General features: G+C 35.2%; 2 protein-coding genes and 2 long non-coding RNA genes across 4 annotated transcripts; all 4 read left to right on the top strand.

The window, feature by feature from the left end:
• The first annotated feature begins 509 nt into the window (after window positions 1–509).
• LOC307002703 (ADP-ribosylation factor 4-like) lies at window positions 510–5,069 on the top strand. The gene is made up of 6 exons (XM_079620571.1): window positions 510–795; window positions 1,075–1,155; window positions 1,963–2,072; window positions 2,313–2,384; window positions 3,737–3,862; window positions 3,948–5,069. Exons 1-6 carry the CDS (start codon window positions 729–731, stop codon window positions 4,032–4,034), a joined length of 543 nt encoding a protein of 180 aa, XP_079476697.1. The 5' UTR covers window positions 510–728; the 3' UTR covers window positions 4,035–5,069.
• A 1,269-nt stretch (window positions 5,070–6,338) lies between these two features.
• Window positions 6,339–10,874, top strand: LOC307002704 (ADP-ribosylation factor 4). The gene is made up of 6 exons (XM_079620572.1): window positions 6,339–6,565; window positions 7,660–7,740; window positions 8,074–8,183; window positions 8,294–8,365; window positions 8,490–8,615; window positions 9,381–10,874. Exons 1-6 carry the CDS (start codon window positions 6,499–6,501, stop codon window positions 9,465–9,467), a joined length of 543 nt encoding a protein of 180 aa, XP_079476698.1. The 5' UTR covers window positions 6,339–6,498; the 3' UTR covers window positions 9,468–10,874.
• Window positions 10,875–13,433: 2,559 nt separating this feature from the next.
• LOC307002969 lies at window positions 13,434–14,541 on the top strand. The gene is made up of 3 exons (XR_013798585.1): window positions 13,434–13,572; window positions 14,008–14,091; window positions 14,185–14,541. It is a non-coding gene; the product is annotated as an uncharacterized lncRNA (long non-coding RNA).
• A 4,996-nt stretch (window positions 14,542–19,537) lies between these two features.
• Window positions 19,538–20,757, top strand: LOC307002970. The gene is made up of 3 exons (XR_013798586.1): window positions 19,538–19,935; window positions 20,089–20,149; window positions 20,345–20,757. It is a non-coding gene; the product is annotated as an uncharacterized lncRNA (long non-coding RNA).
• Window positions 20,758–22,012: the final 1,255 nt, after the last annotated feature.

A 22,012-nucleotide genomic window follows, 5' to 3' on the forward strand; every position in this document is an offset into this window, starting at 1 on the left:
CTACTGGTCAAAATGTAACGTTCAACAAAATCAGTTATCCAATGAAAAAAATAAACCTGAAAAGTGTTTTGGCTATGGCATAGTTGGCTAGAAAGATTACTTAATTTCGAAATAATATAAACATACTGGGTGATGTGGAAATAATATAACATTTAATTAATCAATTAAAAAAAAAACTTAACCATAATGAATCATAGATATAGCAATACAAATGGAAAATATGCATATTTTTCAATTGATTTAATAATAATATTAATTATTATTATTATATATACAGGGATTGTTGTTCTTAATTTAGTCTTGGTTTTTGGTTTAATTAATAAATAACAAACAAAACAATAAGATACAAATATATAAAAAAATAAGGTGTCCAGTGCTTTCAAATTCGCCGTGACCGTAATTATGGGGATTTTATTGTTATTTTTTAAAAGAGAGAATAATGCAAGTCTAGTTTGTATGCCATCGCTATCATCAGACAGAATAAAAAGCACGTGGGCGTTTCAGAACATATCGGAAGTTATGAATAATTATGACATCACTGCCCAGAATGCTATTGCAGCAGGAAGTGACGCCAAGACTTCCACGGTGGCTCCTTTCTTACGTGGCAACGCGTCAAGCGACCGCGAGACACTGAGCACAAAGAGACAGAATATTCATTAAAATACGTTATTACATTTTCTTTATTGTTTCGTATGTTGATAGGGTTCAAGCTCTTCTTTTAAATCATCATGGGTCTGACCATCTCATCGCTGTTTGGGAGACTTTTCGGCAAGAAACAGATGAGAATACTGATGGGTGAGTGTTTCAAGTACATTACACTTTTGTGTTTCTGATGTATTTGTGTGGTAAATATTAAATTGTTAGACTATATGGATAATTTGTGGGCGTAAGATTAAATAAAAGATGATTTTAAGTCATTTCCTTATTGAAATTCAAGAACCAATGTCATATTTCTTGAGCATTGGCTAATGTTAGCTTGCTAGCTTCAGATAGAGCTTGAATGAATAGATAAAATGACACAATTGTAATGAAATTGACAGCTAAAGTTTTTTTTTTTTTTAACATATATTTCAGTGGGTTTGGACGCTGCAGGTAAAACCACAATACTTTACAAGCTAAAGCTGGGAGAAATTGTCACCACCATCCCCACTATAGGTGAGATCACACTGACATGACTATCACTCTTTCACAATGTTACATTTTTCATTTAAAACAAGCAGCTCATGATTAAATAAATCTTATATGTGTTGTATGTGTATCAGTTTTCAAGATTTTGTTGATCAATATCTGTAATGTCACAGCCATTGCCTTTACAACATCAGTGTTTTTAGGGACATTGACTGACATTATTAAAAGCTTTTATAATTGTTTTTATTGGTACAGATATCTGGGTGCAATTGCCTATATACATTACTAATTTATGCATAACCCAATTTATTGACAGCATATACAATTAATAGCCTATGAATTGCTGAAATTAAGTAGTTTTATTATCGAAAATACAAAATATTATCATCAATTATGATAAAATATTGTATTCATTGGCAATGCTTTCAGTTGGTCTTTGAGCTGCCAAAAGGTGTAATGGCTACTGCTATTAATTTACTCTTCACTAAGCCCCACCTTGAAAACATTACTGACCAATCCTACATTAGTAACTGTTGCTGTCTGCCACATTATCACAAGCTTTTGCAGAAATTATTCAAAAATATGGTAGAACTGTGTTGCAGAGTCACTCTTACTGTTTCTGAGCGAGCTAAGGTAATCGAGGAACGAAGGGTAAAAATTTAGGTGCTGTCATTCATTGGCAATAATCTCTTTATTAGCCAAATATCAGCTAGTGAATCGCCATGGATGATGTATTTGCCTATCACTAATCTACACCAATCAAATATTGTTGATATTATGATGCACCTTGAGTAAGTTGTTGTTGAACTGTATTTGTTTTCTGCTGAATGACAGGTTTTAATGTAGAAACTGTTGAATACAAGAACATCTGCTTCACTGTGTGGGATGTCGGCGGTCAGGACAAGATTCGTCCTCTCTGGAGACATTATTTTCAGAACACACAGGTATGATTTTTATATAGGGTCATTTTGCTGGCGAAGGTGCTACTTATCTGTTTCTGAATATGTTTATCCAAAGCAACTTTATAATACACCAGTTACAGCAGCATCCTGATCTCTTTCTATGTGGTTGAGATGTACTGTGAACTTTTACTCGGATGCTTTTGTGAATATTTTTAATTTGAAGCATTTTTAGGATCATTATTTTAGCTGTTGAGCCCAAACTGTTAATTCTTTTGTCCTCAGGGTCTGATCTTTGTGGTGGACAGCAATGACAGAGAAAGAGTTGCAGAATCTGCAGAAGAACTTTCTAAAATGGTAAGCATTCCATTTAACCTTCAGATATTACATAAAATCTGACATTACATAAAATCCACAACAAAGTCCCTTTCAAGGAAAGTCTGTTCACTCAGCGACCATATTTGCAATGCCTACTGGCAGTTATGTCGGGCATCCAAGACCAGGGCTGCATCCGAAATCGCATACTTTCCTACTATATACCGGTAGTAAGTGAAAAACAGTATGTGACAGAATTTACATTACTCATTCGAGTCTATGAAGTATATATATATATATATATATAAGATATCAAGGATTTGTGAATGGCATTAAAGCGATGCAACTGACGCTAGTAGGTAATATGATAATGACAGAATGGCGAATCAATGTAGTACTTCCAGATTACATTCATACTATATAGAACACTTTTTTTTTGTGGTCGTGAAGTCATTACTACTTCAAAATAAGTACCTACTCAAGAAGAGTATGTGATTTCGGACACAACCTCCGAAAGTCCTATCTATTTGAATGGGGGCATCATGAAATCTCACCTTTTTGTCACAATTAAATATCACATTTAAAGTCCGCAACAAGATCTGACACAAACTGTCCCATAAATGTTTATTTAAATTTTTTATGATCAAATAGCTTTAAAAAGCATTAATAGACTAGACCAGCCAATGCATGTGTGTAGTCCTAAGCACGAGTCTCAAGCTTCAATGGGATCCTGAGCTTCTAACGGGAGCTGCAGTGAATTTACCAATCAACGATTGGCTATTTTACTCAGATGTTGCAGTTTCTCCCATTCATAATAGGAATGAACCGTCATTCTATATCTAAAGTCTTGGATCACGCTCAAGAACCTGTCACTTCTTCAACTGTTGTTGAATATGTTGTGAGATGTATCCAAGTGAAACGACTTTTCTAACAAGAAAGTGCGGGAGTTGTTATTTTCCATTGTGAATTGATTGGACTGCTGGATGACTGTAGTTTGCTATTGCTGTGATCTCATGTGAGTGACAGGTTGTTGCGCCCGGAAACACGTCATCAGAGAAGAGATGTCGCTGTTAGAGGCAGGGGAAGATATTTTGATTAAAGATTACGAGGCCACATGAATTTAAAAGTAAATGTGCGTAATAAATAATTAAATATTTCATATTGACTTTCATATTTTATTTTAAATATCAGGAAAAGTATTTATTTTTTACCTATGTTTTTTTTTTTTTTTTTTTTTTTTTTTTAAATACTAGGTATTTAATGTGCAGTATTAGCTCATTTGCCTGGTGGCCTGTGACTCCATTCCTATTGTTGAGCCCTGTAATGTATAAATGTGTTGATTTATTGACATTGTTAGATCAGCCTCATCATGCTCACTTTGTTAATTTATACAGTTGCAGGAAGATGAACTGAGGGACGCTGTCCTGCTGGTTTTTGCAAACAAACAGGATCTGCCCAACGCCATGGCTGTCAGTGAACTCACAGACAAACTTGGGCTGCAGTCTCTACGCAGCAGAACGGTACGCACACTTACTTGATTGACTCAAATATCCACTTGTTTAAGCCGTGACTGTATTTTTATTGTTCATTGTCTGTATTCCACAGTGGTACGTTCAAGCGACCTGCGCTACACAAGGCACCGGACTCTATGAAGGACTGGACTGGTTATCAAATGAGCTCTCCAAACGCTGATAGTGAACTTTAGAAAGACAGAGGGTGTCAGCTGATAGACTCTGTCCTGAAGAACTTGTGTGTGTGGGTGTGTGTGCGCGCGTGTGTGGAGGAGCTATCAAGTGTTCAGCATCATGTCTAATCTATCTTATCTCTCTTTTTCTATGCTGTATTCCTACTAATGTTCTTTTAATTTTTTCCCCCTTACAAATCTGATTGATTTTCAGGACTGTAAAATAATGCTTAAGTTGCACGTTTACTTGATAACTGTGAGAGCATTATGGCACAACAGAGAGGAAGTTTAGGTGGAATTCCAGGTTGAGGCATCCCTATCACGCAAGTTTGGAGTAGTTGTAGCTTAAGAGCGTGCAAATGCCAGTCTTTGTGCATTGACGCTCACTCCAAAGTCTCTGTTGCAGTGGTGCCTAACCTGACATGTAGGACTCGCCGCTCCATGAACATTCCATTTCATGGCAGTTAATTTTATTCCAGGAGGTTTCGTAAGGCTACACATTAACTTTTTGGCAAAAGCCTTTCTTAGTCTTGTTTCAGGGACTTTGCCACCAACTGAGCTTTTGAGATGTTTGGAACAAAATGGTACATGAAGTATTGACAGCAATATGGAGTCATCCATGATTGATTAGCCCAATGATTTCTAACCGCCTTTGATGTAAAATACCTCCATTGAACAATATGTAAGTAAATGTTTTAGTTGAACCCATTTGAACAGATCATAGTACCTTGATTGATTTTTCTGAGGTGGGATGGACATGGTGGATTGGACAGGGATGAATCGTTTCTTCAATCTGCTCCATGTTTCTTTTCTTTTCACGTCAAACGTATGTATGTATGCTGGCACCTTTTAATATCAATGATCAAGGTGCATTCGGTGAGCATTTTGTATGGGACACTCCAGTAAACCAATAAGGTTCCCCTTTCCTGAGCAGGATTTTCTGATCTTATACACTTCCCTACTACGGCAAATTACCTATTCTTGCTCGAACTGTGCCACAAGGTCCACACCTGTGAGAAAATAAAGATCTGATAAAAACTGAATGGAAACATTGTATGCTGGTGATTTATTTTTATTTATTTATTTTTTCTTCATTGATATACTTTGGTTACAGACCATTCAGCCTTTCGAAGGGATTTTCTATTCTTAAAGACCATTGCTTTAGGCTGCTGCTTTATGCTGGTTCTCTCATTTGAGATGGATTAAACCAATAGATTTTCAAGATTACCAGTTGATCAAACTGGTTGTTTAACCTAATTTTTAATCACTGTAAAAAAAATCTGGTTATATGAAGATGGTTTAGTTATCTGACTTTCTTCAAATTCATGTTATGGGAGATAAAACTGAGATGCATGTTTATTAAACCTAAACACGTTATTTAAGATTTCCTTCAGGTATAATACAACATAGTCACAGTCATTAAATTCATTTCATCTGCTTTTTTTTGTTTCATGAATGTGACAAATACAGAAAATATCTTTCTTAAATGTATTGCAAGTGTGTATAGATGCATGGGGGAAAAATTCCAAATAGAAGGGAAAAAATGTTGGTTTAGTCTAGTAATTTTGTAATGACTGCCTGTAGTGATTACCTCACTATGGCAGAATAGTGTTCGGTTCTATTTACATGTACAATTGTGAAATGAGGAGGTGGTATCTGTTGCATGGCTTTTATTTTATAGAAAGCCTGCTTAGTGTTCTGAATGTATGAGAAAGAAGTGGGACATTTGAAAAAAAAAAGTTTGTTACCTTCCTATATTCACTATATAAACAATCATACAACATTTCATATTTATCCAGTGTAAGCCTGGTGCATTTCACAAACTTACAGTTATATTTTTATTCTGGATATGAACCAAAAATATATTTTTGTAAACTGAATAATTATTCTAGCACCACTTGGTTATACATAACGAAATCATATCAATAAAATAACGAAGGCTTGAGATGCCAAATTTTCTGATATTTATAACACCAACAAGCATACCTGAGAACCATAAGAAGCCTACTTTCTCGTATCTTTAATTAGTTATTTGTATAGACGCGTACCGTCACAATTTTATATTTTTTATTACAACCAAAAACACCGTATAATAATACAAACAGGAACACATGCTGTTAAATAATAATACTTATTATTTTTTTATTAATCATTGATAGAATTATTACTGAGCAGTAATAATGATATCAATAAATAATAATAACAATAATAGCGCTATTATTATTATAAAAATTTTAACAGTATGTGTACTTCTTTGTATTATTATAAGCTGTTTATTTTGTTCTAAAAGCTGTCATTATGAAAAACTCCTTGTCGGAAGTGGCGTGGCATCATATCTTCCACGGCGGCCGTGACGTGGCATTACGCAAGCGCAGAGTCGACACGGTTTCTTGACACCAGACGAGCATCACAACGAAAAACTTTAGACATTAGGAGTTATCCCGTGGTTTTAGGTGATTTGTGTCCTTCATCATGGGTCTGACCATCTCGTCGATCTTTAGCAGGCTGTTTGGAAAGAAGCAGATGAGAATTCTCATGGGTGAGTATTGAGTCCCATGCTATAACGTTAGCTAAGCTAGCGGCGTTAGCCAACTTTCGCAGTTCTGTCATTCCCCAGAAAATAACAGATGAAATAGAAAACTAAAACTGACTCCTGATTTTCTTTACAATGTAGGTACATAGCTAAGTCAAGTGGGCATTTATATTTAGGCTAAATAGTCAGCGATATGATCTCACAAGCTTTACATTTGAATAATTGTATGTGATAAATAATTTCAATGTAACTTAAGTTACTGTCAGGAACGGATGAGCCACTGCCCGTTTACTTTTAGTATCATTTATCCTGAAGTGTAAATTATTTAATTGTATAATGTAGTATAGTGTGTCTTGTTTTTTCCGTGCCTTATAACTTACTGTGCATTTATGAAATATTTTTTTCTCATAACTATATTCAACCACTTCACGTTTATTAAACTTATACAGTTGTATTGTGTTGTGCTATTCAGTCATTTATAAATGAAAATATTCAGTGCTCAGGAGTAAGATCTCTCACTTTTTTGGGTGAAAGTTGCTTTTTTGCTTCACTGATGATTCTAAAAAGAATGAAAAGTGCTTTCGTTGAATTCATTCACATTTTTGACCAAACTTCACATTCTTAAATGCAGGTTTACTAATAAAAACTCAACTGTATGTTTTTGTTGACTAAAGAAAGGCTCTAAATATAGACAGTATTAGTCTTTGAATAAGAAAGCTTTAAATATATTTATATATATGTTATTACCCCCTGGCACTTTTTGCACACTTTTTTTTTAACACAATTTTTAGTATAGGTTTCCAACTTTTCAGTTTCCATACTAGTATAGTAGAGTTACAGTTATGCTCTAGTTAATTATAGTGTAAAACTGGTACACTGTAAAACTGTAAAACCACAATTAAGAGTAGTATTGTATAGTTCATGTTAAATGTTATATTCCAGTATATTTAATATAACAATTATTACTATGTAGTTTCTATCCTTGGCCATTTAAGAACATGACATGAACTCTTCTTACAGTTTTAAACTCACGTGATTGCTGTTTCTGTGTTATATATTTGAAAACCTCATTCCCATCATGCACTCTTGGTGTTTTACAGTGGGGCTGGATGCTGCCGGCAAAACCACAATATTGTACAAACTGAAACTTGGAGAAATAGTGACCACCATTCCAACCATAGGTAAGAGGACAGGACTGGTAAACATGTGACACCATTAGCTCATCTTTATGGTCTCAGAGCACTTCTCGTGGATAGATTGAGGGCATTGTCTTGTATTGTCTTATGTCATATGAGTATTCCATCATCCACTGGGGACAATTTATGAATTTGTGTTACTTTTGTCTCCCTTTATGATATGTCAACATCCACTGGATGTCATACATGTGGTTTCTGTGATTGCCTGATTGTCCTGTGTTGCACCACTAAAGTGTTCAGCCAGTGTTTCATTAAAAAGCAGAACTGTTCTATTATTGTATGATGTGTATTTCTGAGCACTGTGTTTCTATTGGGCAGGTTTTAATGTGGAGACCGTTGAATACAAGAACATCTGCTTCACTGTGTGGGATGTCGGCGGTCAGGACAAGATTCGTCCTCTCTGGAGACACTATTTTCAGAACACACAGGTATGATCTTGATGTGCATTTATATGAAATGTTATTTCAATGCACACTTACTTATAGTTTCTTATAGACTCATTTTATTTTTATTTTTCTGTTCATTCTTTTGTCCTCAGGGTCTGATCTTTGTGGTGGACAGCAATGACAGAGAGAGAGTGGCAGAATCTGCAGAGGAGCTTTCTAAAATGGTAAGCATATATCATTGTGAGCGTCTCTAATGGCAGCAACGAATCAGGACATTTGTGGAAGTGTTTTGTTGGCTTAATGTGGTTAAGTTGCCTCATCAGTGTCTTTTCCTGTGCATATGTGCAGTTGCAGGAAGATGAATTGAGGGACGCTGTCCTGCTGGTTTTTGCAAACAAACAGGATCTGCCCAACGCCATGGCTGTCAGTGAACTCACAGACAAACTTGGGCTGCAGTCTCTACGCAGCAGAACGGTACGCACATGCACACTAATGAGATCAATGTGCTCCCCTACTCTTTAGTTTCAACATAGTCATACCTTTTATTAAACAGCACAAAATCTGAGTAACATCTAATTAACATGTATACACTAACGTTCAAAAGTTTGGGGTCAGTAAGATTTTTTAAATGTTTTTTAAAATCTCTTATGCTCACCAAGGCTGCGTTTATTTTAAAAAATACAGTAAAAGGGTAATATTGTAAAATACTCTTACAATTTAAATAACTGTTTTATATATATATTAATTTTTTTAACATCATTTATGCCTGTGATGGCAATATTTCAGCATCATTACTCCAGTCTTCAGTATCACATGATCCTTCAGAAATCATTCGAATATGCTGGTTTGCTGCTCAAGAAACATTTCCTATTATCTTCAATGTTGAAAACAGTGGTGCTGCTTAATGTTTTTGTGCAAACCATTGCATTTTTTTCAGGATTCTATGATAAATAGAAAGTTCAAAAGAACAAAATCTATTTGAAATTGTAATCTTTTGTAGCATAAATATCTTTACCATCAATTTAATTCATCCTTGCCAAGTAATTTCTTCCAAAAAAACCTTACTGACCACTAACATGTGAATAGTAGTGAACATGCTGGACAAAACTGGTGATACTATCGCTTGACTTGGCTGGCACGGAATAAAGTGTTTAAATGGAATAAAGTGTTTATATTGTTAATTTTACCAATACACATTTTTTACATTTTGGCTATTTCCTCTGTCTGGGCTTCTTGCAGTGGTACGTTCAAGCGACCTGCGCTACACAGGGCACTGGACTCTATGAAGGACTGGACTGGTTATCCAATGAGCTCTCCAAACGCTAGTGGGTCTGCTAGAGGCGAGATGAGGTGTGTGAACCAATGGAAAGGCTAGAGACTCCTCTTAGAATTTTTAAGTGTGTGCCAGAACGGGAAGCTGGGGAGAAACCATCAAACACTCTGCGCCTGTCTTAGCTTTCCTTTTTTACAATATTTTGTAGCGCAAGTTTATCTATTACTTTTTCTTCTTTTTGTTTTGTTTTAATTTCAACAAAAACAACTTTTAGTTTATTATTCTGCAAGAGGAAAAAAATGTTTTGAAGGACCTTCCTTCACTCTGACTTTTCAGTTTAGCAGAAAGGCCTCATGCAAAACCAAAAACACTGGAGTCCCTGATCAGTGAGTGAGGTTATTGGTTTTTCTTTAGTGTCCTTAACATCTGACCATCATGTTTTAGCATCTAGCTGAGAATTTCTGTTAAGGAGCTCACTGGAGAATCTGTGGGGTCAGTAAGATTTCAGAACTGGTCTTTACATGTGGAGCTGTTGGGCAAATCAAAGCCATGCCTGTTCCATCAATCCTTATAGGTATGCAACGTTGTAAAATTTGTTACATCACATTATCCGCTGTAGTGGCGTGCAGTCCTGTGGTCCTTCTGAAAATTATTCTTGTCTGCATGAGTTTACTTCATTCTGAATCTTGGTTGAAATTCCCCACATCAACAGCACATGGCATGCATGGCATGAAAAGTTTAACTTTCTTTTATTAGGTTAGTTTACTCCCCACAATCCAATGTTGTTTGAGCGACTGGTTTTACTCTGAGTCAAAGGGAACATTATGTTCTTCAGCCACAATGATAACATCTCTGAAGTTCTTTCCATTATAATTTAAAGTTGATATTGATCGATGTGTTTTATGTTTGTCATGCCATGTGAAATGTTTTGCTCAGGCGTGTTTCTTGAGCTTATCATTATTTGTGACTGAATCTGACTCTGGATGTATTGATGAAATCCATGTCTGGTTGAAATGGTATGTTTTCCTGAACTGAGGTGTAACAGATAAAATCTATTTTACCCTATTATCATGACAAATTTGTTTGTGTATTATATGTATGATATTGTTTTAGAATAAAACATAATCGTGAACATATTGTGTTGAATGTTATAAATCTATTTTGCTCTTTAAATGCAGACTTAAAATTCAGGTTTCCCACTTTTTGGGAACATAATCATTCATGTATAAACATCCAAAAGTCTTTTCATGTAATAATTTTCTCAACAACCCAAATCTGTAAATGTTTCAGTTGTATTTAATCTAAGTTGTATTAATGCATCAATCCAGCAGATGGCACCTGGAATTAACAACTTCAGCCAACTCACTTATACTAAACTGTAACTAAAATATGTAAAAATTATATTGGTAAAGAACACTAAAAAGTTAATATAAATAGCACTTTGCTAAATAATCATTTACAATATTTGATATTTTGGTTTATTTTACAAATCACATCTATCAGTATATATTTGCTGTAGAGAGAGAAATGAATCTAATTACTATACAGTACAGTTATGAGTCATGACGTCTGTGTATTGTTGAAATATTTTTTTCTTGAACCGGAACTCTTTTGAAAGTATTTTCATGTTCTTATTTATTTTTGAGAAGCATTGATTACGTTGTGCTGTGCAACGCATTAACGCATAATTTAATTTTAAATTATGTATCTTCATGTTTAATTTGAGCGAATTTGGAAAAGGACTTAAATATTATGCATTCTGCGCATCCCTCTCCACAAAGGGTACATGAAAGTCATAAAAACATACGAAGATACCAAAAGTAAGAGAGGAATAGAAAGTTGCCACCGTTGTAAACATAACTGATACCGCAGCCACAGGTACTGCCCTATAGCGAGCGTTTGTCTCTTATCAGTCATGATTAGATTTGGGTGTGGAGATGATTCTAGGACTTTCCAGGACAACATTTGCCTACGTCACAGGTAGGAGGGTGTTGAATTGTTTATTTTTTGAGCTTGCACAATTTTGTTTGGTTTGTGAATAAACCCGGACGTCCGTGAATCAGTTTTACAGGACTGTGGTGATTCCTCTGGAGGACGCCTTAGAACTGCTGCTAGCACTAATGGCTAGATAGACCTTAAGATACATCAGTGAACTCAACTGTAAGTTACATAGATAAATGTAATAAAAGCTTCAGTTACATTGTCGATTACATAATGTATAAATTGCAAACTCCATATATATAGGCCTATATATATATATATATATATATATATATAAAAAAAAAATCTGTAATCCCATTTTGCTGACCTTGTTTTGTTGTTTGATTGTTTTATAGACTGCAATGTAATAACCACTTTCAAGGCCCAGAAAGGTAGTAAATACATCGTTAAAGTAGTCCATGTGACTACAGTGGATTAACCTTAATTTTATGAAGCGAAGAGAATCATTTTGTGCTCAAAATAACAACTTTATTCAACAAATTTCTTGTCAGTCTCTGATGCTGTACACATTGTAAACACAGACAGTGCAGCACTTCCGTGTTCTTCTGTATTGGCCGGCTACTGTAGGAGCTCATCTCTTCTGGAAGCTGGTTCCAGCTGCGGCTGGCATAATAGCTTAGCTAAAAGCGGACTCACCATGCTTTGACTAAACACTTGGTACATACAACACATGGACCCATTTAACATTGGAGTCAATGGGCATGTCCGAAAATGTCATTTAGTTTTCAAAACTGTACCACTCACCGAGTGATTGGTGATGTTAGTTGATGTTCCAGAAACAAAAAGTGTTGCGAAATACAGTTTCTGTCGTGTTTTATTCGTCATTTTGTAAAATCCCATTGAATTCTGTTGAAGGACTGAGTGCTCGTTAATATAAATGCGCTACCGGAAACGGAGAGGGGGCTGTTTACATTTGGTCGATGTAGTCTTTTTGCTCGCTTCCGTTTCTCAAAAGGCTAGCGAGCAGACCAACTGTGCTCCGGGAGAGTAAGAGAAATAAACAAACAAAACCTTGAAAATATTGAAAGACGTGACCACTGACCTCGAGAGAGGAACCATTGTCAAAAAAATGTTGTCCACCACTCTTGTTCATCCAAAACAAACTACAATATAGACTCAAGGTGTTAAATACCGGAATTATCCTTTAAGTTTATAGTGAGCATATCTGCAACGAGGTCCTAGGCCATTGATTGATTTATATACCAGTAATAATACTTTCAAATCAATCCTAAATGTAACTGGGAGCCAGTGTAAAGACCTGAAGACTGGTGTGATATGTTGTTCATACTTCTGATTCTGCTCGGAATCCTGGCAGCACAGTCTTTATGAGCTGCAACTAATGGTCTTTTTGGGAAGGCCAGTGAGGAGGCCATTATAATCCACCCTGCTGGTGATGAAAGCATGCACAAGTTTCTCTAAGTCTTGACTGGAAAAGCATCTAATTATTGCAAAACTTGAAATGGCTCAACGGTTTACTGCAGAGCAAGTACTGAAAACGCAATCAAATATTAGTGTCACTGTCACTTGATGGTGGATCTAGTGAAGAAGCTGTCAGCGATCAAAATATTGGTTTTAAAGATGTTGAAAATGATAGGTTTGAGATTGCGAATATGAGTCAGATGCTGAATGTACTGGGAAATGAGCTCTGTATAAAACATCTGCTCAAACTGAACCCTTCCAAGCTCCAAAAGGTAACAAAATAAGCTTTATTTTATTCTTCTGTAATTGTTTCTTTAATATCAGGAGTGTTATCGCAACAGGTAGAGATCCATCCGTGTTAGATATAGATCTGGGTCACTAAAGACCCGAGTATGTAATAATGATTGGCGAAACATTCATGCATTTAAGGGTTCAAGACAAATCATGAAAAACTATTTATATTAAAATCTGTAACTTAATTTTATACTGAGTCTTCTAAATGTATAAATGTAAACACAAATGTCGAATGAAATATTACAATACAAAATGTCTTAAGACAAGCTTTCTATTTCCTAAGAAACTGAGCCTGGTAAGGAGAGGGAGGAGTTTAATAAGGAAATGCGGTAGGGTATTTAAGCGAGAGGAAGCAGAGATCAGTCTTTTCTATCCTGCAGACTCTGTTGTCTGAGATGGAGCGGAATGACTCTACTTGTATGCTGTGATCTAGTGGGCAGTCTGGTGAGTGATCATGTCTATTTTTTGCTTTTTAAAACTTGCAGCAGTAATAATTGCATAATGTTTTAATCATTTATCCTTTTTCTGTGACGTAAGGGCGTTGTCCTTGAGGAATGTAATGAATATAATCTCCACCCGTTTGTCAAATTAAATCACAATCCATTGAAAAAGTTCTGTCTAAGAGATTTAGAGACTTTTAGAGACTAGAGTTTTAGTCTGAAGAAAACCGAAACTGAAAATGGGGGAGAAAAACAAAGGAAAACACTTCCTGGTTGATAGACAAATTCTTGATTACAGATTTATCAAACTGATTATATATATATATATATATATATATATATATATATATATATATATATATATATATATATATATATATATATATTAGTTAATAATCAATGGTATTAATGTTATTTCTCCGTCTCCTTTCAATTTTAGCTGCCACCAGATGACTGCATACGAGTCGAGACGTCACGCTGCCGAAGGATCTCTATGGCTTAGCCATGCTTGCGTTTAATTTTTGTAAGTAGATTTCACTGTAAATTCTTTTTTCTACTGAGATCACATGGAAGTTTTAGATATAATAATGTTATCATTTCATGTTTTGATTTTAAGGAGGAGAGGAGGAGAACCAATCTGCCAAGGGATTCGGCACTCGGGTCCACTGCCCTGTTCTAGTGCATTCTCTGGCAACACTGGATGCCTGGCTGGGGTTCAGTGGACCTGGAGTGGACAGCACCAGGTCCATCATGGCCTGCTAACGAAGCACCAGTACACTAGAAGCAACCGAAAGCCAAAAACTATCCCCTAAACATTTTTACTTTGGTTGGCTTCTGGTTGTCTGTTGCTTGGTTACAGGTTATGGGGATGACCTGCTGTAAAACCAACCATGTTCTGTATAAAGGCTGACTGCAACTTTTTCCCAAAAAAATAAAAAAATAAATAAAAATGGAAAAACCTGTTGAACTAAAATGAATATCTGTGTTTTATTTGATTTGAGTAGTTCCTACGCAGTTTGGAAAAGTATGGAATTTGTTTTGAGTAATTTTAAGGTCTGGAAAAAGAAACCCAAGTATGGAAAAATATTTGCATTTCGGCCCCTATTTAGTTTTCTATAAAAGAAAATGAATTTAATAAAAATAATATTTAACAGCTTAGTGATTGTCAGAACATGACTGAATGAATTCAAGGTGCACTTTTTCATTATGCAAAAATGCAGGTTATAAGCGTTTTAGGTTTCTTCTCACAATATTCTTAGCATCGTATTACAGAGCCTCTAAAAGGACCTTTGAATTTTTTTTTAAATATACAGACTTTCATGTATGCACGAGGAACCATTAATCTTAGCATATCTTAGCCACCTATTGCACCATCAGCCCATTTTGCGGTGTGGTTTCTTGGCCGCCACAAAGTATGCGTTAAAGCAAACCAAAGGCCTTGAAATATATAATGTACTGCCCTAACGAAAGCAAATATTTTGAACACCTTTTTATAGTATAAGGCTTTTTTATAGACCCTTGAACTTGGCAATTAGGACAATGAACGCAGCCATATTGTGCCATCAGCCCATTTCGTGTCATGGTTTCTCCGCCACAGTGGATGCATTAAATTGGACATTTGGCTTTAATATTAGAGGTACTACCCTACATAAGGAAAGCCACATTTTTAGCAAATAGATCTTTATTAATGCTCTCAGTTTCCTCATAGTAAGATGGCAGTGACGCACAAAGGAAATGGGTTATATAATATACTAAAATTGTAATGCGTAAGCACGCAAACAAGTTCCAGCATGCGTGTGAATAGTTTCTTGAGGGCACGAAAAAGTTTCTTGTGTATATGCAAAAGCCTGTATTTTTATTTTATTTTAGGTGCTCTGTATGTTGTTACTTGAAGAAACTCAATGAAAAAACCCCATAGAAAATAAAAAAAATATTTACAGATGACTGTACTATACCAAATATAAAGCTGAAAATAATGCTGAACCATTTATGTTAAATATGGTCTGAAAATCTATAGAGAGGTTTGGAAATTTGAATCTGGAAAAGTATGGAATTTTGAAATGGAAAATGTGTAGGAACCCTGTATTTTGAAACAATAATAATAATGTTTAAAACAAAAAAGAATAACAGAGTTAAAGGGATAGTGAAAGGGAAATGTATTTATCACGCCCATGTCGTTTCAAACCTGTATAACTTACTTTCTTGTTTCAAACATAAAAAAAATAATTTCAGGATTCATACATAGTTTTAAACATGCAGACGTCAATGATATTTTATGAACATTATCTTTATAACCCCTTCTGCTCATAATTCAGAGCAGATTGGAGAGAATTTTCCAAAATCGAATCAGACTTAGTTTACCTTTACAAGGATTTTGTGTGTTTTTTGTTTGTTTAGTTTTTGCAGTAAATAACATCACTGTATCTAAATAATTTATTTGTGAACTCAACTTCCGTAATTTTCAGCAATGGAATGCAGCGAAGTGTCACTGCAGATAAAGTACTTTTAAAAATGTACACACTAAACAGGTCTTGTAGGTATGACTGGCAAATTACATTATATATCCGCACTTAGAATTCCATTTTAATGAGTAATTAAAATATAATGAGAGAGCATCTGCTATAATATTATGGTAGATATAGTACAGTATATAATATTCTTAATGAAATATTATTTTATTAAATATAATAAAAATATAAGTATTCTTTAAAAAATAAGTTGAAATAATGCAAATTGATGACTTTAACAAACGCACAGACTGTGGAAGAAACTATGTGTACTTAAATGAATGTTCTCCACCCGAAACCTGAGATATAGGAGGCACTTCCACAGGTGCGCACAAAACAATAGCCTGAACTGTGAGTTAAAGGTGGCACGCACAAACAGAAGATTGGAATGTGTATGTGTAACGAGGTATGTTGTTATGGGAAGAAGGAGGCGGGAACCTCCGTAATTTCCCCATTGTGGGACAAATAAAGGTTTTTCTTATCTTATCTTAACCAGCGAACATTCAACACTTTAATCATAAAATAAAACAAATACAAAATGAAAGTATAAGCCAGCAGCCCCTCGCGGACGACTGCTGGCCACACAAAACAGAAATAAAACAACATAAAATCAGGCCTGTTCCTCTCTCGATCTTCACTGTCGTCGCTCCTCCTCTATGCTTCCGCTCCTTCGTGAGAGATACGAGACCAGTGCATCGCACAGGTAATCACGCCGTCCTCTCACGTCCCTCGACCTCGTCCTGCTCGCCACAATATGTATCTGCAATAATATTATAGCAGATGTTTTCTCATTATATTTTAATGGACTTTATGCACAGCTGCACTACTTCCTGAACTTTAGCCAGCTCCTATGTTTCCTGTCTTCCATTATTGGACAAACTGATTAATCCAGGTGTGCCTGACCAACAACAATAATCAGACACACCTGGATCAATCAGTTTGTCCAATAATGGGAGACAGGAAACAAAGGAGCTGGCTAAAGTTCATTAAAAAATGACTCCATTACTCATAAAAAAAAAAAAATATATATATATATATATATATACAGTATAATGCCTGTCCTCCATTAACAGATCTTATCCGAGGGAAGGGATGAAGAGGAGGACAGTGATGATGATGATGATGATGATGGAGAAGTTGATGTACATTCTGGAGTAAGCATCTTGTAGAAGGCATCTTGTATCCTTGTTGCCAAGGATAGATTGCTTGCAGTCTTTAACTCACAGTAGGCTGGATCCACAAAAAAGTATTTGCTGATATAAGCCTATACATATTTGCTGTATTCGCTGATATGTATTGTTGAGGCAAACACACAACTTGTTGTGACATCTTCGTGGCAAACCTGACACGTATGATTTCCTTGCAACAATCCTGCTGTTATATGTGCAGGACCATCGATTTTCTTCGGAAATCCCTGATGGTTAAAGAGCTGCTGGTACAGAGGTTGGAAAATGTGACCCAGTTATTTCTGTGATTACGAACTTCTTCAATCGCCATTGTGCCATCTAGCAACACACATGACTCCAAAAACTTTTAAGCTGGACTGACTGTTTCTGCATGTACTCTCTGTAGTTGCAGGCAGCAGTCAAGCATTTGTTTGAAATACAAACTGGACGGGCATATGTACAGTATATGTGAAAATGTTTAATTTTTTTTTATTACATTGCTATATGGGAGGTCAATGCCCATTTGAAGGCCAGATGTATTTGTTATTGTTACAGGTCCACTAGGATACACTCTTAAAAATAAAGGTTCTTTATTCCATGGGACAGAACTTTCCAACTTTCTATTGCGCAAAAGGTTCTTTAGATTATTAAAATTCTCTAGAAAAAATGGTTCTTTTAACAACTGTTCAAGGTTCTTTAAGGAGCCCAAAATGGTTCCTCGGTGGCATGACTGCGAACCCTCCTTTTATAACCTTTATTTTTATGAGTGTAGGGTTCACAGGCCTTCTGATTTTACAGATTGGCCTGGTAGTAATCCGGTGGATCAAATATTGTACTAACTGTGAAACACTGTTGCAGTGCTGTTACAAAAAAGTTACACAATATTGGGTAACTTATCTGTATTGAGAAATTATCTCATACAAAACTGTCCGAATAAAAGGACCTTTAGATCTAGCCAGAAGTGAATCCGCTAATGCCGCTTTGGCATCAGCGACTTTCATTGAGTAAAGCCACTTGGTTTGTAGCAATATGGGACATTAGTTCTTCGTAAAAAACAAAAACAAAATTTGTCTTTGTGAATGTGCTAATGTGCTACAGGCAACTCCCTCTTAATAAAATGTCAAACATATTTTGTGTGTGTGTGTGTGTGTGTGTCCGATAGTTTAATATTTTAGTCTAAATGTCATATTGTTTGGCTCCGTTTTGAAGACTTTGGGGTAAATTAAAGCATTTGAGTAAATGAAGGTCCATAAAATGTAAATTAATTTAGTATTATTTTTATACCATTGTAGTACTTATATATTCATATTTTGAATTAGCTTTTATTTTTATAATACCTTTCATTTTTCTGTTTTAGTTTACAGTAACAACACAGGTTAATTTATTAAATGTTTTTGTGATGTAATAATCATTTCAGAACTTTAGCGCCTTTATTATAAAAATTACAACCAAATGCTACTGAAAACTAAAGTGACACATTTCAGAGAAAAAAATAATAAAAATAAGTACATAAGTGTGACCTTTTTTTTATTACAGCAGCCAGTCTTTTTTAGATTTGAGTCTATCAGCTTGGAACATCTTATCTTGGGAATATTTTTCCACTCATCTTTGCAAAAACATTCCGCATCTTCTGTGCACGGCCCTCTTTAAAGTGTCATGACCAATTGACCGATTAATAAATGGTGTATAAGTACTCTTCGCTCTTTATTAGTTCATGTTAATGCAAATGGAACATTGTAATAGGCTATTACTGAAATGACTACTGGCCCAATTTCCCAAGCCAGATTTCTACAAGCCCCAATTTTTTATATTCTCAAACAATATTTATAATAAAACAAAAGGATTCTAGAAAGGGATGCAAAGCAATTGGTCAGTTGGTCAGTGGGCGGTAGCATATAAAAAAACGTACCAACGAGATCAAAAAGAGCAAGAACATAAGAGAGATGACTGCACCACCACTCATCACACAAATGAAATACTTCTGGGTTTATTTACAAGGTCTTTGCAGATGATAAAAATGTTGATAATAATAGTAATTTTAAAAGAAACAAAGAAGCTTAAGCGGGGGATAAGGCCAAAATAACAAAGATAAAGTAAACTGGGAGTAAGAAAGTCGAAATAACCTATCAAATTTAAACAACAAAACTCTTCCCTGACTTCCTTACTAACCCGAGAAAACGCTAAATAGCACCCAACTCTGCAATCAATAACAATAATACTACAACACATCAAATTTGGCTGTCACCACAGCAGGAGCAACAGGTTTTCTTAAAACAACAGCTCAGTGTCTTTCTTTGCACAACCAGTTCCTTCTGCTTAAATACATGCAGGCTCCTCTCCACAGTCATGAGGAACAGCTGGCTTCCCAATTAAAATAAACAAAAATAAATATATGACCTGGGACGTAACATTCAGAACAATTGTGTTATCTCAGCAAATTTGAGTTCATTTAGTGGATGTTAACAGTGAGGTATTAACAAAAATGCTGTGTCATTCACCAAGAATAACAAACCGGTTCTGTAGAGGGATGGGCAGACGGAAGAACAGAAACTTACAGAGAAAGCGAAACCTATGAAAACCAGGGCAACAGCAGTTCTCAGATCAGTTGAGGGCGGGAAACAGTGTACAGTATAAATTACAGCGACACACATTGATCTGTCCTTTATGAGAGCCTCTTGCTGACGGATCAGCAGGGTAAGAGATCATTTCTTATTACTTATGATTATTATTATTCAGAAGAATGTATTCCCTAAAGGTTTTCCTAAAGTGTTTTCTATAATCACAATGAATGGATTTTTTTTTAATGGGTTGCCACTATGTAACCTGGAATCTGATTCCTCTTAACAGGTCTATGGTGGTTCCTCTGGGAGACGCCATGAAACCTTGAGTGATCTCGTCGCACTAATGTGTGAGTATACGGAATATTTTAAACTTTTTTTTAGCTATACTGTAAAAGACATTAGTGAACTAAACAAACAAACCTTGCAATGTTACATCTAAATTACTTCTTTCAAATACAATTTTGTTATATAATTGTACCACATGTTGGTATTTGACACCATCTGCAGTTCCTGTATCTGAATGGTTTTATTGTTTGTTGTAGCATCATGAAGGAGGCGGATCTCATGTAAATCCTTTGCTCCCACGGGCGGGGTCATCTGGCCCAGCACCATTCAGAGGGGAAACTCTCTGTTTTGCGTTGGTGTCCAGATGCGCAGAGGCCAGCGCCGTAATGCTGCGAAGCCTGACATCTTACGTGAAGCCTCAAGTCTACAAAGTCTATACAAAACGAATAACCAACCCGAAAAAAATCTTACCAATGCATGTAATGCTAAAAGTGAACCGAGAAACCTCTTTAACATTGCCGACTCATAAATAATGCTAGTATGCTACAAATGAAAAGTGAACTGAACTGAAATGAAGAAGTGTAATTTTTTGGTGAAACCTTTGGTTTCTGCATTGCTTGGTTCGGTTAGTCCGGGGCCCAGCTGATAAAACAAAAGCCCCGGAACAAAATGTAAAAAAAAAAAAAAAAACTCAATAAAAATAGCAAAATCCACAACAAAAATCCATATTGTACTGTGTTTATTTTTTGTGTATTCGCTCATTTTTTTATGATGCATTTATTAACGATAGCACATCTTACAGTAGCCTATAGGCCAATAGGGGAATATTTTTTAGGGATTAGGTACATAAATATAAATTTAATAATATATACACACCACATGTTATATAAACACAAACACTTTTATGTTAGATGTGATAAATCACGATTAATCGATTTGACAACACTAATATATATAATAATATATAATATTAGAATAAGTCTAATATATATATTGTACGCATGCAATTTGTATAATATTCAAAGTACAAATTTCTAGTAATTGTGCAGTTAATTCTCATATTATATTTTCAGAAAGTTTTTGAATATTTTCCTCTCCCCAAATTTGTCACTACCAAAACACACTATATATAGTCTAATAAGGGTAATATTGAGCTACTAAGATTTTGTTTGCATCTACCTAGTAAATACATTTTTTTTTTTAAATATTCACACGTAAATCAACAATTACAATTTTAACAATATTTCAAGTGTAATTTATGGGATTTGTTATATTTTGAATCCAATCTTTCTTTGTAAAAGGCATATAATCATATGATTTCAAATTTAAGGATTCATTAGTTTGGGTATATAAATTGAATCAAACATATCATAACATCTTAGTTGATATTTCAACACACTTTATGTTTGACTAAACATCCCATGTTTCGGTCGTCACTGCACATTTTTGGTAGTGACAGTAATATTTTGGTAACGGCCACATCACATTACAGAATTTTAACTCACATAACACTAAAACATACTAAAATACCAATGATTTGCAAAACTGTTCTAAATTTTTGTTTATTTTCCCCAAATAAAGGATTATATGTTCCCTTTTTTCCCAATGATGTCACAACCGAAACTGTTTCGGTAGTGACAATTTTAAATACTTTTGAGCCTAGTTCAAAGATGATAACCCAGCACATGGTTACCTAGCACAGTTCTGAAATTTCATGGAATAACACCCCCAAAAAGTGTGCTTAATTGCAGGAAAAAGGTGTTTGGTAAGTTACACACAGATTTACAGACTTTTGAACACATTTACCTCAAAATGATGGGACCTCATCATGTAGCTATACATGAGAGAGAGAGGGGGGCACAGGAATATTTCCTGATCAAAAATGTAGGGGTGTAGCTAAAATCACTTGAAACTTGAAAATGCAA

The sequence above is a fragment of the Phoxinus phoxinus genome, assembly GCF_949152265.1.
Source record: "Phoxinus phoxinus genome assembly, chromosome: 8".
Lineage (NCBI taxonomy): Eukaryota > Metazoa > Chordata > Actinopteri > Cypriniformes > Leuciscidae > Phoxinus > Phoxinus phoxinus.